A 15,946-nucleotide genomic window follows, 5' to 3' on the forward strand; every position below is an offset into this window, starting at 1 on the left:
CTGCAGCATTGTTCGGGAATCAAGATGTCAGCTACTTGCAGTCAGCTGCGAGAGCAGAAGACAATTAACCTTCACCCACTAACTGCAACCCTCCCTGAGGACACACACAGGCAGCATCCACACCCAGGGCAACAGGCTAAAGCTGTGCTTAGCAGGGGCAGTCATTAAGCTACTGGTCTGGAACCAAATGAAGGCCACCGCCAAGGCACTCGCTGAACTTCTGTTTATGTTTCTTATTTAGTTACACAAGCATTAAATCAGCGACTCTAGAGCACAGGGTAGTCCCCTCCCAGGCAGGCACACACACACACTCCCACATACTCCTGGGGCCTCTCTCATTTCTGGAGTTTACATTTGAGGGAGAAAAAGTGAGAATAAAACAGTCTTCATCTTACAGTGACCTTCCTTAGGAGCTCTTGCTGTGGGAAGAGGGAGTTCTTGATGGGTAGAGGTCAGGTGGGTGGGGAGACATGGGGCAGAAGTGCAGAAAGGCAAGGGAGGTTCTGCAAAGCTCTGAACATGTGGATTTGGAGAAGGCATAAGGGTGGGGTGAAGGGAGGACACATGGGAACAGCAGCTACAGCCCTTCAGAGAGCTCCATTCTTGGCTGCCCAACTTGATGTAGCTGGAAGGAAGGCCATTGCCAGAAAGCCCCTGGCACTGCCCCCCTTCTGAGATCCAGGCCATTTCCAGACATTTCCAGTTGGACACCCAAAACACCGGGAAACTGTGGCTGGGATGTCACTCCTGTGGGAAGGGGGAATTTCTACTTACGTTCTCCCCCCACTAAGATGGGCCAGAAAGAAAAAATTTAAGGGGATTTCAACATGGGAAAATACAGGAAAACTCCTCCCTACTCATCAGTATGGTCTGATGACCCTGCCTGAAGCCTAGGTTTTCCTGACCTGAATATCAACATCATGACACAGGTCTTCATGCAAAGGCAGAAACAGGCTAAAGAGGACATGTCTAAATGCTTGCCTTTTTCCTAAGGAACAAGGAATAGAGTAGGTTACAACAAGCTCTGAAGAACCGTATTCAAGCAACACATCAAGATTTTCTTCACAAAATACTCACTCGTTCTCCATCAGCCCCTGGCAGCCCAAATAATCCTGGGAGACCTATATATCCCTAAAGAAAAGAAGAAACAAGTAGTCAGATACACTTCTCCATTAGCAGCTAGTCAGTCTGTCTTTTTTGAACAGCAGAGCATCCTCCAGCGCTGGTCAATGGCAGCCATGATGAAATAAACCTTGAGGCAAGTGTATATGCCCATGGACTGCATGGTGCTGGCTTCCACGATGTAGTCCAAGGGCACATACCCTCACACCAGGGATCACGTGGACTCCGGGCAGGAAGAGGCCAGCAAGAAGAAACCTTACCTGAGCTGGCTCCCACTGTACCTGAGGGAAATGGAGCTTCGTTTGAGGTTAGCAAGAGCGATAGCAAAAGTAAACCGCATGCCTATACCTCCTCTCATCCCTCCAAGAGCCCTTTTCCTGCCTTTGGCACTCATTTCCAACTGTGTGTTGCAAGTACGGCTCATTGTACTAAGCTCTATTGTCTCGCCTTGCGTCATGTGGTGGCCACACACTGAAGCTCCTTCTCACACAACCAACAGCTCCTGGCCTGCAAGGCTGCCAAGCACCCCACTGCTGAGAGACGAGCAGATCAGCAGCAGCTCGGCCTAAAGCCTTTCCCTGGAAACTCTGACAGGTGACCAAGACCTTCTGCAACACTTTGTCAATCCAAGCACCAAGGGTCTCCTTGGGAAGGGACAGGCTGATCATGTCATTTCAGCCTCTTAATAACTGTGCAAAAGATTCAGCTTTTATGTGCCTATGGATTCACTGACACCCTACCACAAAGGAGCCTCCCTTTGCATCAACTGCATTTAGCATAAAATCCACTTTCACACTCATCAGCCTTCCTCGCATTTTCAAATATGCAACGTTTCTCTCAGGCTTTGGGATCCCGCTCAGACAGGGCCACTGCGTAAAATGTTACATTTCCTTTCCCTTGCAACAATCGAAGCCTTGTGTTTAATCCTCTTTGCTCAGCAGTTAACACAAAGTTACCTTGTGTGCTGGTCCTTTGCAAGGGAGTATTTGTGCCAAACATGCAGACTCAAAAGGAAGTGAACTTCAGCAGGGAGCCCCCTCAGCAGCACATCACTGTTACAAGAGCCAAGTGCTAACACTGATTTGCTCTCATCTCCCTTTCTCCATCATCATTAAATCTCTTACCATCAACCCCACCAAATCTTTTCACCAGTCCATCGCTCTCTTTAGGCTGTGCTTCCTTTAGGGATGTTATCTAGCTGGGAATTATGGCCACACAAAACAATGCTGTCTGTCTCCCCATAGCAAACCATTTAACTCCTGCACTACTGCTGGTGGAGCGAAAAATAGAGGCAGAGGTGGAGAAGGGTCCCAGTCAATGGTCATTCCCTTCATCCACAAAATGCAGATATCTTGTCTAAGAGATTACTATCCAACGATGATTGACTGCAGTTGAACTGAGAAGTGGCTTTCTTTAGGTAGGTATAAATATTTCAGCCCTCAGCATTCAGGGGTGAAAAGCAGAAGACAATTTTCAAGTCTGTCTTTCTGCTAAGCAGTGATCTTAGTATTGCACATCTACCATACGATAATTACACTGGATCCAGATTGGGTGAGTGAAATGGGTGCACCAGGAAAAACCTGATTACTTGCAGAAGTGAGGTAAGCAAGCTGTGCTATCACAGATCTTCCTCTCTCCTGCAGGGCATTAAACATGCAATCTGTCCTCCTCTGCCTGCCTTCTCTCTTCCCAGCTCAGGAATAGAGTTAGCTACAGGGTCAGCATTTGTTTATTGCTTGCAGTTTTCAAAGTGATGAAAGCCAGCTGGTTGAATTTACTCTGTATAGAGAAAGTATCATGTGTTAGGGAAAGAGGGGATTTTATTGGTTCAGAATGCCATTGTGAATTTATAATTGCAGGAAAAGAACAAAATGTGATTACTGAGTCTTAATTGTTTAAAAAAAAAATCCTTTGCAGTGAGGAGGAACCCACTGCAATTCAATTTGATGAGCAAACCCAGGCAGAACAGGGATATTAACGTTTGTATTTGCACATGGTTTCAAGATGCTGGCTTGTTATTCTGCATAATGGTATAAATCATTCCCAAACTCGGGACTATACTCGAAAGGGCCCATTTTCAGCATGTTCGAAGACCACTGAACTGCACTTATTGAAACTAAAGAGGCCTTTGGGAGACGGGGCTTGCAGAAAGTTCAGACTTTGGTCTTTGCTAGCAATTTGTATGCCATTCTTTTCTTTCCTGCAATGCAAGCTCTGAATGCATTGATTTTGCATCATCAGCACTATCGGTGATCTTTGATTTTGGTACATTCTGACTTTAACTTTGAAAATTGTGTTTCAATAAGCAAGCAGCGTGCAATCAAAATCCCCCAAATTCGACAACTTCAGGAAAATATGCTTAACTTTGCAATCCTGAGACTAAGTTGCTTGAGAAGGGCCTGGTAAAAACAAGCAGAGAAAAGACAAATCAAAGGCTGCTTACCCGATTCCCTTTTGGACCAGCTTCCCCTATTGGGCCAGGTAAACCCTGAAACAGAAGGAAGAAAACAAAGACAAATGTGGATGGGCTTTAACTTCACTTAATGAGCAGTGTCAAACTCCCAGCAACATCCCTGCATGGTTCTGCTTTCAGTACCTAGTCCAAGGCATATCAACAAAGGAGAAAAAAGACAAAATGATACAAATGACCAATCTCCTATTGTTGTGGAGCCATTACTCAGCAAAACCTAAGACTGTTACACAGACTGAGCTTTCCCCAGGGCTGAAGTAGAGATTTCTGATCGTAAAGACCAGAGAGGCTAATGCAGTAGGGCATGCAGAGGTTGCATTACCCTTTAGGCACAGCATACAGTGATCCTCTGTTCCCACCAGCTCCTGCTCCAAAGGCAGGATTCAGTTTCCTGCCCAAATGAACACATGCGTAGCAATGACAAATGTATTTCAATACCTGTTTAGACACAGTCGGGCCCTGATGCAGTGAGGAATCCCCTCTAATTTCTACAGCCTATGAAGCCATGCAGCAGCGCAGGCACTGCAGATCACTAGCCCTTCACAGCATCAACAGCCACGGAGAGAACTGAAAGTACGCTCCATTCTACCTCTGTACCTATTGCTGTTCCCTTCAAGTACTGTGAAAAAGAACCCTGTAAAAATGCATAATGAATTTCCACATTTATTGTCTTTTAGCAAATTTCCAGGTCAGTTTTTTTTTTTTTTTTTTAATTTCCAAAAGTTGGTGGGGTTTCTTGGAAGAAAGGAAAAAATAAAAAGAACTAGGTCTATATTTTCTTTAGCTGGCAGCACTGCATACTCAGCCTGGGATTTGAAAGTCAAGTTGTGCTCTTTTCTGGCTCATGCATTGTTGCCAGTCAAAGATTTCAGCCATCTGAGTGGAGTTAACAATTCTGCCTATGATGCCCAAATCAAAATAGAGCCAAGCTCTCTCTCCCACAGCACTGCAGAGCCAGCACAGCTGACAGGAGTAACAAGTAGTAAAATCTCCGTAAAGTAAACGGCTCTGATGCTGGATACACACAGCATTCAGATATACTGAAAAAAGCTGCCTTAAAAAAAAGGCAGCACTTCCCTGTCCCAAACCACATTTTAAGAAAGCACTTTTGTTCTTTGTATGTTCAAGTACAAATATTTCACCCTGCTTATCTGATGGGCAGAAGAACGCTGCTGTGAATTACTAAACAGCATTCATTAACCTTGTATGTCCATTATAGTTCGGATGGTTTTATATTAGTCATGTAATGCACATTCATACCTAGAAGACGCTTTGGCAATGCAAATCTCTAAGAGCCTTTCAGAGTATGAATGTAGCATTTAGTCAAGTGCACAAAATTCTCACCCAGTTCTGCCACCTGAATTCCCCAGTGCGTGTCTGGATGTTCCACCTGAGATTTGCAAAGTGGGTTATGAATCTAATTTCAAGTTTAAACACACCATATATTATTGATAGCCTGGGGTAGGGGGAATGCAGACTTGTTCTGCGTGTCTAGCTCACATTTAGTCCAACACCCTAAATAGCTGTGCAAAAGCTCACATATGAGCTATGAGAAGTTTGATGGATGCATGGGAATGGCTGACTGGGGTCTCTGACATCTGTCAAGACACTTTACTAGGTATGTAAATACAAATATGGGAGAAGCCAACAGGATTGCGTTTGCTTTAGAAGACCACAACAAAGTTGTTTCACTGAAAAATTTTACAGGGTCAGGTCTCCTGCCCTAGGGATGCAGATTTCAGTTCAAATTCTTCCTCTTGCTTTTCTTCTTACTATTCAGCATCTTACATCAGTAAGAAAAGAAGTATCCTATCTTAATCCATTTTCCTTTGCATACTCCTCCATTCCTAAAGTTGTCTTAGTGCATTCTTTTCAGATGGAAAACAAACACCCAGTTTTCTTTCACTTTTTTGCAGCTGCAGAAATAATTTTTTATATATATTTGTGCTCCGTGTATAATTTTATACATATGAATACATATGATTACGCTAGTGGACTTTACTAGTGGGAAATCTTTTCCTTCAGTAATATGCCTTCTTCTGTCCCAGCTTTCTAGCCTGTTCAACATTAGATATAAAAACTTGCCTGAAAGTGAAGGGTTAGCAGCTTGCAGGTATGTTTCTCTACTCTGCTGTATTTTCTCTGTTCTTATAACGAAGAAAAAATTTTAGTCAGATTTTGCTATTGAAATTCAAGTTCTATACATCACAGACAGAAAATACTTTCTAGCAACCTTAGCGTTTCCGGCAGAGTCAAAAGGGCCACGTCACTGATAAAACATCTCAGACAGAGAAGAAGGTAAAGCTAGACATATTCCATAGGTCTGCACTGTATTTAGCGGGGCATGTATTTAGCTACCTGCACACCCAAATCCCTAGTCTGTGCACAGCACGATGAGATTTACTGCACCTGCCTGCCAGGATAACCTTTGGCACCTGGACTTCCGTCTGGTCCTCGTTCGCCCTTTAAAGAGAAAAAAAGGCACAGGAAGGTAAGGTTAATGGCACACATGGGAAGCCTTTAGCTGCTTCAGTCTTTGAGTTGGGGGGAAAGTAGGGAGGGTGGATTAACTTGATGGAAATTTACAGAGAGAAAGAAAAGAATTAAATTAAAAGAAGACAGTGCAATAAACTGATGAAGGGAAAAAACATGCAGAAGCCAACTTGGTAGAATCCATGCATTAAGCAACTGTTGCCATGTCTCCTCCTCCCCCCATCTGCAGCGAAACCAGCAGATAGTTTGAAACAAGGAGGCTAAGAGAAGGTGTAAGGCTGCATCTATATCTGGCATATGGAACCGTTTTACTGGTGGGGAAGCCCTGCCAAAATTCTTCAAAACTAAATGGATTCATGTATAATATCCTTTAACATCATTGCTAACAGGGCCTGCTATTCATTGCTTTTTTTTTTTCTTCTTCTCTGAACTGCAAACAGACTTAACCAAATAAAAGGGGGAGGGAAAAGGGGGAAGGGAAAAAGGGGTTTGGGAGGGGAATTACACGTTAGTACTTAATATGATGTGGTTAGTAAACTCCAGGTGAAATGAATGTAAAAGGAAAAAAAGGGGAGTAGGTTAAGCTGGTATTTTTTCTACCACATAAACTTAACAGGGTTGAGCAATAAAAATTAGAAATTAAATTTAGAAACTCCAAAGCAGTCTCCTCCCACCAACCTGCCGATGCTTGGTCAATGCATGTGCACAGCCCCCCGTAGCAAGGGAGTTAACTGCATACATCATGTGTGTACCAAACTGCCCCTAGAAGGAGCTAACTGTCCACACCGAGCAGGCTGTACAGGATCCAAATGAGCACTGGAGTCATTAAATCCATCCCTCTTTGAAGGTTCAATGGTGGAAACTGGGAAGACTCACCTGCTCTCCAGGGTGACCTGGTGGTCCAGGGTAGCCTTTATATCCCTGTTGAAACAGACAAGAAGAGATGAAAAATAAGAGAGAACATAATCAGATAATCCACTTTTAGTTTGAATTTCTCTTTTCAGGCAGGACTAAAGCTGTGAGGAAAAGCAGGTCTTCAGATACGGGATAGGACTACACAACCACACGAACTTTCCACATCCTAATTTTTGTTTGCCTCACCCCGGGGGTGAGTCCTGCTGATGTACCCAGGCCTGCTGCGATGTGGTGTGACAGCAGACTGCACCAGTCGCAGTTTGGTCCTGATGGTTACTTGGGATGGACTTGCTCCTAGAACAGCCTTAGAGAACTGTGTCTACATGAAGAGCTGATATTTGTAATCTACACATTTAGACTTTCTTTAATCCCTAGAAAACTGCAGACTTGTAGGGTAAAATGTTGGCTTTGGGCAAGTGAGGGGGACTTTCACCACTGGCTTCAGAAAAGCCTGGATTTCAACCATAGATCGCGAGTCCATGGTGAAAGAACCGATCATTTCTGGGTAGTCTTCTGACTAACAGGATTCGTATAATTTCATCCAGCAATTCCTACACCAAGCCCTGCATGACACGGGTCAGTTACATTTCAGAGAGTGCTAACTTTGACTTTAAAACTTGAAATGCCACAGGAAACACCACAGTAACCACCTACCGTCACAGGAAGCTTTTGCTTTGTTTCTAGCTTGAATCTGTCTAGCTTCCAGTTTTTCTAATCTAATTATTACAAAGTATGACAAGATCCAGAGTCCTTTATTATGAAGCTACCTAAAATGGTGAGCAAGCTGTCTCTTAACCTGCTCTCTGCTGAATTAATTAGAATGAGTTTCTTAATCCTTCTAGCTGGCAAGCGCTGCAGGCTTCAAACCATTCTCACAGGTCTTTCGTAAATCTGCTTCAATTTTTCAGTATCTTTTTTTGAGACACAGACCCTGGGACAGGACAAAACTAGCCTGTTCCACTGCAGACTGGTCAATGCGCATTTTAAGAGAGTACACTTTCTCCAGGATTTACCTAGAGCTCTCTTTGAACACTGAGTAAAGCCTGCAAGTGGCAAGCACTTCAGATTTTTTTTTCCTCTCTCCCTTTATTATGTTGCTTCAGCTATTTAAAATAAACTTGTTTCCATCCAGCGGAGTCAGAGCAGATTAGAAGATCACATTCAGTTACAGAGATGACTGTTTAGCTGGGCTATTAGTGAGACTGAAAGAGCTGAAAAATGTAACTTGAAACAAATGGAGAGAAAGAGTAAACAAGCAACAATCCTCGCACAAATACTACAGAAATAAGATGGTTTCAGGATGGGTTACGATTGCTAATTGTAGCTCAGTCTCTACTACTTGCCCTGTCTTAACATGGGGCTCCCAACACGCACCGCCTGTCCATGAAGCGCACTGGGGAGCATCCCCCTGCGCTGGAAGCCATAACCCAGCTCTCCGCTGGCCAAGGACCTGGCCTTTCGCTTCACTCGCCAGATGAACCCAGGACTGTTTCTGCTCCCAAGTCCACACCTCTGCTTAACTGCTTTTTTATTCTTCCCATGGGCTATTCTAGACCTGCAGCCTAAGCCTTCGCTGGCGGAGGTACGCAGTGCTCTCAGCCATCCTGGCTATTACCCGCTCTCCCCTTTGCATTCCTCCTTGCTCATTATTTCAGACATTTTGGCCTGGAAAAACATCAATTCCCTCTTCACCCATTTTCTGCTGCTCAACCTTGCTCACGTATCACAGCCCTGTCTTCTGATGGAGCTGCACGCTCCAAGAAGGTGGTGGCTAACCCAGAAGATGATTTTGCTACCAGCACTTCAGCAGAAAGCAGGGGGGATGCTCCCCTTGGCTGGGTGCCTGGCCTGATGGTGAAGGTGCTCTGAAAAGAGCAAACGCTCCCGAGTGCGGAAGGCCCAGTGTCTGTATCGCCCGTCCCTGGAGCTCAGACCAGCAGGGCGCTGGGCAGACACAGAGCATCTGTTCCGGCCCCCATCTCGCCCCCGCTAGAGAGAGGTGCCAACAGAAACAGCCTTGAGCTTTGAGCAACCAGACACACCTGGGATTTAGCATGGAGCCCATGGGGTTTCCCACTGGCGGCTCTGCCCAGCTCCTCCGGCACAGCCTGGAGCAGGAATCACCCTTGTTTCCAGGCAGCTGGGGCACCTAGCTGTATCCCAGACACACGCCCAGAGGTGTCTCGCTCCCTCCACTGATATGAAAGAGGTGCCTAGCTTGGCTGCTCTCAATCATTCTGCTCAGATCGGGTTCCTGTGAGATGGGAGTTTCAAGCCTGTGCTGTCTACCTAAAGCAGGTGGCTAGACTATAGCCCCTTGAGACCCTAAAAACACGCCAGAGCTAATGTCTGCACCAAGCATTGCCTTGCTATCGCTATAATGGTAAGTGAATACCTCTTAAGCTAAATATGTAGACACTCTACTACTTTTGCATCCCATTAAATACCCTCCTCACTATTTATAGCAAGCTCTAGGGAGCCTGGAACGTGTGTTTTTTCAAATTATCCTGCAGTTATGTCTGTCTCAGGTTAATCATAGTGAGGAGAAAATGAAACAGCTTGTGTGTGATAAAGTTGGCTGGAATGTGAAAGTGTTTACCTGCTGCAATCCTCTTCAAATAGCACTAAAATGACAGGGCAGAGGGTATGAAAACAACTGCATTTGCTCTTTTATCCAAACACTTCCTGATGATTACAGGGTGTTCGACACAAAGAGCCGTGATTTAGAAAGGAAATTGCACTCCAGTGAAGGATTTGCTCATCTGTGATGATATTTATAATTCACGCTATCCAAGCTAAAAAGGACCATCCTGTACTTTGATAGGAAAAGTAAAGAGGCCAGTGAGTGTGGTCTGCATGATAGGATGCGTTCTGAAACCCTGACCTAGTCCCAGCTCTGCCTTTACTCCCTGTGTGGTTTCCGTCAAGCTTTTTACTCTCTCACTTCTGCCATCCTGTTCAGTCTTGCACTCTGCCACAGCCATTCTCTCAGCAGCACTTGAGACTGGGAGCAACAGCTCAGCGCTCTGCTGAGATCTCTCTGGAGGGCAGCTATAGCCTGTAGCCCACAGCCAAAAGCCAAAGCCCACAGATACCTCCTAGGCACGAGGAGGAAGGGCAGAGCAGACAACCGAGTCCTGCCACTGTTCCTGAGAACTGCAGTTCAGCTAAAGCAACATTCACTCCACGTGGAGTGGATGAGCATTACATCTTTTTGGACTGGGCCTCCATGGCATTACTATGTGCTGCTTAAATAGCTGTTTCATACACCCATAGTTGGGCACAGGCAAAATGACTTGGTGGGTGCTCTGAGGTCAGACTCTCCAAAAACTTAAAAGAGCAAAGGCCTGTGCATTCATAACACAGGCAGACGCTGTGGTGTGAACCATACTATCCAAAACCATGTGTCACTTGGTTGTGGCTTCAGCTCATGCTGCTGACACAGTTGCTTCCTTCAGGGGGAAAAGTGTTTCATTTTCCCCTGAGGAAAACTTCTGCCTATCTGAAAGTCTCTAAATGGACTTTTCAGGTGAAAGCCCGCGGAGCTCTTTTCACAGTCCCTCCATGGGATGAGTGGGAAATTTTGTTATGTCCATTTCTAAGGCTTTGCTGTTCTCTTGTAGCCAAGAGGTTGTTGCCCATCTTCAGCCAAACACCAGCATATTTTCAATGGGAGGATGCCAGAAGGGAATCCAGATAAAAAAAAGATTTTTCCAAACATTTTTCCAACAGCTGTAAATTTTTTTTTCTGATGCAGGACACTAATAAAAGCCAGGCTGCACCAAAACACTGCCAGGCTAGTGCTACTGTGAGGTGGTTTTTTTTAAGCTACACCAAAGGAAAAAGGAAAAACTTCAGCATCCAATTTGCTCATTACTTGAAGAAACAGAAGCCTCTGCCCTGTCCTGGGGGAACTGAGATCAGGTGTGAAAGCCATGTGCTGGACTCAGCAATGTTTGTTCAATCTCCTATTCCTTCTTTATTTTTTCCAGCATGAGGCCTTGCTCTCCTGATATTGCATTTTGCTGATCAAAACTGCAGCATTTTGTTTCATAAGCTGTTACACTAAGAAAATGATATTCTTTAGACCATCCATGTTACAGCTTGCTTGTGACAGCAAAAGACCATTAACTAATCACTGTATTGCTCCTAGCTCCACATGGCACCTCAAGCATGACCAACCTTGGGCATAGAAAATGAACGCAGACCTTCCTCTTGGCAGTTTGATTCCAATATAAAGCATACAACACACAATCATGGAGAAGGAGAATTTCTTTCAATCCCCACAGCTTCCTTCTCTCCCCAGAGCCGTAAAGCATACCTGAGTAGGTGTCTGTGTGCAGGCAACTGGCCTGAGGAACAGTACATCTTCAACGGCACATTGACTGATGAAGTGATTAAAACAAGATGGCAATTTTAACTGCTCAGCTTTGCCATGTCAATAGTTGTTGACAGTGTAGGGGATTGATGTCCACTGAGCCCATTTCACATCAACCATCAAACAGCTCCCAACTACATGTAACAGGCCCAGCCTCCAGAAGAAACAAACCAGCCTACCAACACAGACTGGAAATGGAAGATCAACAGAAGAGTCCTCAGAGGACATGAGCTCAAGCTGTGGATAGCTAAGATATTGCTGTGCGTACTTCCATTCATCAACACATACGCTGCTGCAACACAAAGGCTGTGATCATCTTGTGCTCTGCCCCTGCTTATCCTTCCATTCACACACACACACTGCTGCAACACAAAGGCAGTGATGGATCTTGTGCTCTGTCCCTACTCATCCTCTCTTAGGCACAGGTATGTTTCTGGTGACATTAGTGTTGCTGAAACATCAATATGGAAGCAAATAAAGCAAAACCTGACTGATGCTGTCAGTCTCTAGGCAAAAAAAGGGGAAAGGACTGCAGACAGTTTCTCTGAAACGTGTGCATCAGGAGAGACAGTCAGGCTTTCCTTGGAGTGTCTAAACGAGTCCTGAATCCAACCTCTGAGTGCCGATGCAGGTTTTAGGTCCGTTTACCTACCATATTAGCTGAACCAGACTTAAACTCAGCTTCCTGATGAAGAATCAGTGTCAGGGTGCAAAGGGATGATGCAGTACAAGGGGACATAGATTTGAGAAAGAAAGATCAGAAATGTGGATCCAGAGTTTCATTCAACGTTCTCATACGGTCTGGCTAGTACAGCCTTTAGGATGTTGTTTCAGCCCTGTGCTGCAGTTTACACACTTCTGGAATAGGGATAAGATATCTTTGCTGGGTATTAGGGCTTAATTAAATCTTTTAGGAAGTACTCAGAATTCTTGCAACTGCAAGAGTTAGAGAAGCACATTTTAAAACAAAAATACCAACCTAATTTGGTAGAAAAGGACATATTCTTACCTTTCGACCAGGTGGTCCAGGGAAGCCAGTCAAACCAGGTAAGCCCACATCTCCCTGTAGGAAGCAAGCAAATCATATTAATTTGCAGCAGTATTTTCTCTATGCCTAGTATAGTGTTATTTAAATTATTTTGCCTATGGTAGTACCCAACTACTGATACTTCTGGTTCTAATCACAGTTCTTCAGTAATTGACTGGAAAAGAAGCATAGATTTAAACATCATCTCTATTAACTGGCTCATATAAATAATAAGCCCGGTTAATTAATGGCAGCTGCTGCTGGAGTCCAGCTTTTCACCAGCAGAATGAATGCCTTCTTTTCAATGATCTCATTCAGTCACATGCTTCATTTGCCTTTCGGTGGGCATTTAACTGGCCAAGGCAGGAAAATACTAGCTTTTAAATGCAACAAGAACAACAGGTACCTCCTGCCAAATCCTGTGACTGTGCTCATATTCTGCTACTGCATTGGCTCAGTCCGCAGCTCCAGTTCGGATGGCCCTGACTGTATAATTATTCAACCTGCCTACACAGTATATGGACTGAACTTTTGCAGGCTGCTTGTGGGAGGTATTTTTCAGTGTACTTCTGGAAAGGGATTACATCCCATCCCAAATGGCATACCCAGATCATCATAGGAATGGTGAAGCACTTTGGTGTGAGACCTCTCCAACATCCAATCCTTTCGGACAAGCCCACTTTGGCCTCCTCTGATTAGGATCAAAAAACCGTTAGGGTTTTTAAACACAAGTTGCTGTGCCTGCTTACTGAAAATGCATTCGGAGTAACTAGGTTGAGAATTAGGCATCCCTCCAAACTCCTGCCAGAAACTCCTTGTTTCTATTACTGCTAACAGAAACAAAGCCTTGTTAACATGAGCTAAAAGTGATCTGGATCTCTCCCTTTCTTACACTGAGCATGCTTGCAAGAAAGTTGTTCCAGATTGTGTGAGTGGATGACTTCCATGTGATGCCATTCCAGTGCAGTACCAGAAATTTCAAACAGCATCTCGTGCTGTTAAGTTAAAAGTACTGTTTCAAACTTAGCCATCTCAATGTTTTCTAGTGTCATCATCCATCCCGCATTTGTGCGGCTTGCTGTACTTCATTAACACATCTGGTTTCAAACTAAGGGCCTAGTTTCTTCATGGCTGATGCTTTCTATTAGTTGTGCATTTCTAGCAAGGCTCATGATGAAAGGAAGAGATCCAGGCTTCTTGCCCTGGACATGAGTTATGAAGTTTTGTGCAGGCACCACTGAAAGAACTAACTGAGGTAGATGTTGTGAAGCTCTGATTGCTCTTCTATGCATTTCTAGATTTATGTGAGGCCTGTTGCCTCAGTAAAAATCATTCAGCTGTGAAACAGCAAAAATGTGGGCTGTAATTTATTGAAAAGAATTAGCAGGAGAACTCTAATCTTTAACAATTGCTAAATCTAAAAACAAGGCCACACTTTCCAGTGTATGTGGTTTGGGCCGATTTGAGTAGACCTTGGTGGAAAGGCCTCTCGTTAGCACACAACGAGGTTGACGCGTTTGCAGTGCAAGGGTCTGAGGAGCTCCCCTTTCTCCTCCAGCCAGACAGCAAGGCTGCCATCAGAGCGATGGTCTGCTGAGGACTGCGTACGTGACATGAGGCACATCACTGTATCCCAGCTCCTCAGTGGAAACGCCATTTCCTTTGCTTTCAAGGCTTTTATTGCTTAGACTGGGATTACCCCTTTTCACATGTGCATCCCCAGACCCAGCAAGGTGTGGCTATCTCTTATACATATGTGTATCTGCTAGCTTAAATACCTGCCTTAAGTAGCTGTATACTTGTGTCAGCAAGGACTTAAGTATGGACTGCAGATCACACATAAGATGGATAAACACTGATGACAAGAAGCTGTGGCAGCAGACATTTCAGTGCACTGTGGTCAATACTTTAGCTAACTCTCTTTAGTCCTGAGTCCAGGGTCTTGGTCTTAATTTTTAGCCCACTGTCTACTTGAGTACCTGTCATGCCTGTGGCTGGAGTATGGACTCCTTCCATGTGTATGCTCAGGGTTTAGTGCAATGGGCTCTTGATGCCTGTGGGAACTTCTTACCTTAGGTCCGTTGCGAGCTTTTCCAGGCGACAGTCCAGGATCACCTTTCTGACCCTGGAAATGAAAAATTTAAATTAATTACGTAATCCAAGGACTCAACTCACAGATGTGATCTTGCTTTGGCCAAGCCTCCAAATTAGAAAAACATTTTGTTTCATCTTTGTCTTGCCCCCATATCTCAAATGTATTAAAGTTCTTGGGCATAGCTCTGCTTTGCTGGGGCTGGTTTCGGTGCCTATTTGCTGCTGATTAAGATTTTTAAATTACATTTGACAATATTAAATTGACTAAAAAAGGATATCTGGAAGAAGGCAATGCCATGACTTTTGATAATTATTAGACTAGACAGCTCTGATTTCTTTCTTGTCTACAAACTACCAACACAAAAATAACTAGCAAGCCTACTGCTGTGGCTAAACCGACCTGTTTAACAACTTGCTAGATGCTGTTGCTTTCTTTAATTGTGGGGAACAAATGAAACCGGAGAGAAAGTCACACTAATTAGATGTTAGCAACAGCCAGAGCAATTGTGAGGCTTTCAAGCTGGCAGAAGAAAGAGACACACTTTATCTTAAGTGGCTGTATTCTTTATTTTCCCTGTTAACAACTATGGCAAGAAAAATCACAATTTAAGACTGTGATCTTTCGACAAACACAGGATGGAATTTCAGCAGCATTTGAACACCTAATTCCAGTAGATTCCTTTGGAAGTCCCAGTTTAAAATCTTAAAAGGTGGTGTGCGCACCAAACAGGGTTTGATATAGAAATAGGAAAAAGGAGAAGAGATTTGAAACATGCCAGATTCTTTGGGAAGGGGAGAGGTAAAGCTTACCACGTAAAGAACTTTAGGTCTGTATTACTAGGCCTGTATTGCTAGGACACAGACATGCTGACATTGGCACTGGCCTTTTAACACCCCCGGGATCATAAACAAGTCACAACCTCTGTGTGCCACGTCAGCAACCTGGGATTCAAAACTAACCACCCAAGCACAGGACGGTTCTGAGGGTTAATTAATGGTTGTCAAGTGCTTTGAAGTGCTTGGAGGGAAGGTGAGACCCTAACAAAGGAGTAATAGTATTTATTAACTGGCATTTCTCCTTAGCAGCACAAAGGTCTGGTTATAACTAGCTGAGCAGCTTTTCCATGCAGCCTCGCTGCAACTACACAGCTACATTTGACATGTACTTCCCACCTTACACCGAATGTAAATCTGCCCTTCTCCTCCACCATCCACCACAAGCTGCAAGGTTCAGGGAGCGAGACTACTTGGCTATGGACTGTAGGGAGCACTGCTGATTCAAGGCAGATGTGTCTGTACAAATTCTGAATGAAGACTGTCTGGTTTCCAAACAGTAAATGAAGTCATGCAGATAATCTTGCTTTGCATGCAGCTGTTATCAGAGCAATTCTCCCACTCTGAGCTTCAGAGCAGTCTGTGGGTGCTAGGACTGCTTGGAACAGATCAG

The 15,946-nt window shown here is 44.3% G+C and overlaps 1 protein-coding gene across 1 annotated transcript in view; it reads right to left on the reverse strand.

Moving 5' to 3' along the window:
- The window catches only part of COL27A1 (collagen type XXVII alpha 1 chain), a 154,331-nt gene that overhangs the window by 114,945 nt on the left and 23,440 nt on the right, over positions 1-15,946 (reverse strand). The window contains exons 5-10 of the mRNA XM_067309369.1: positions 14,477-14,530; positions 12,388-12,441; positions 6,962-7,006; positions 6,002-6,055; positions 3,566-3,610; positions 1,078-1,131 (exon numbers count right to left, since the gene is read on the reverse strand). Coding sequence (XP_067165470.1) covers positions 1,078-1,131; positions 3,566-3,610; positions 6,002-6,055; positions 6,962-7,006; positions 12,388-12,441; positions 14,477-14,530 — 306 coding nt within the window. The remainder of the gene's footprint in view (positions 1-1,077; positions 1,132-3,565; positions 3,611-6,001; positions 6,056-6,961; positions 7,007-12,387; positions 12,442-14,476; positions 14,531-15,946) is intronic.

The sequence above is a fragment of the Apteryx mantelli genome, chromosome 21 (genome assembly GCF_036417845.1).
Source record: "Apteryx mantelli isolate bAptMan1 chromosome 21, bAptMan1.hap1, whole genome shotgun sequence".
Classification (NCBI taxonomy): Eukaryota; Metazoa; Chordata; class Aves; order Apterygiformes; family Apterygidae; genus Apteryx; species Apteryx mantelli.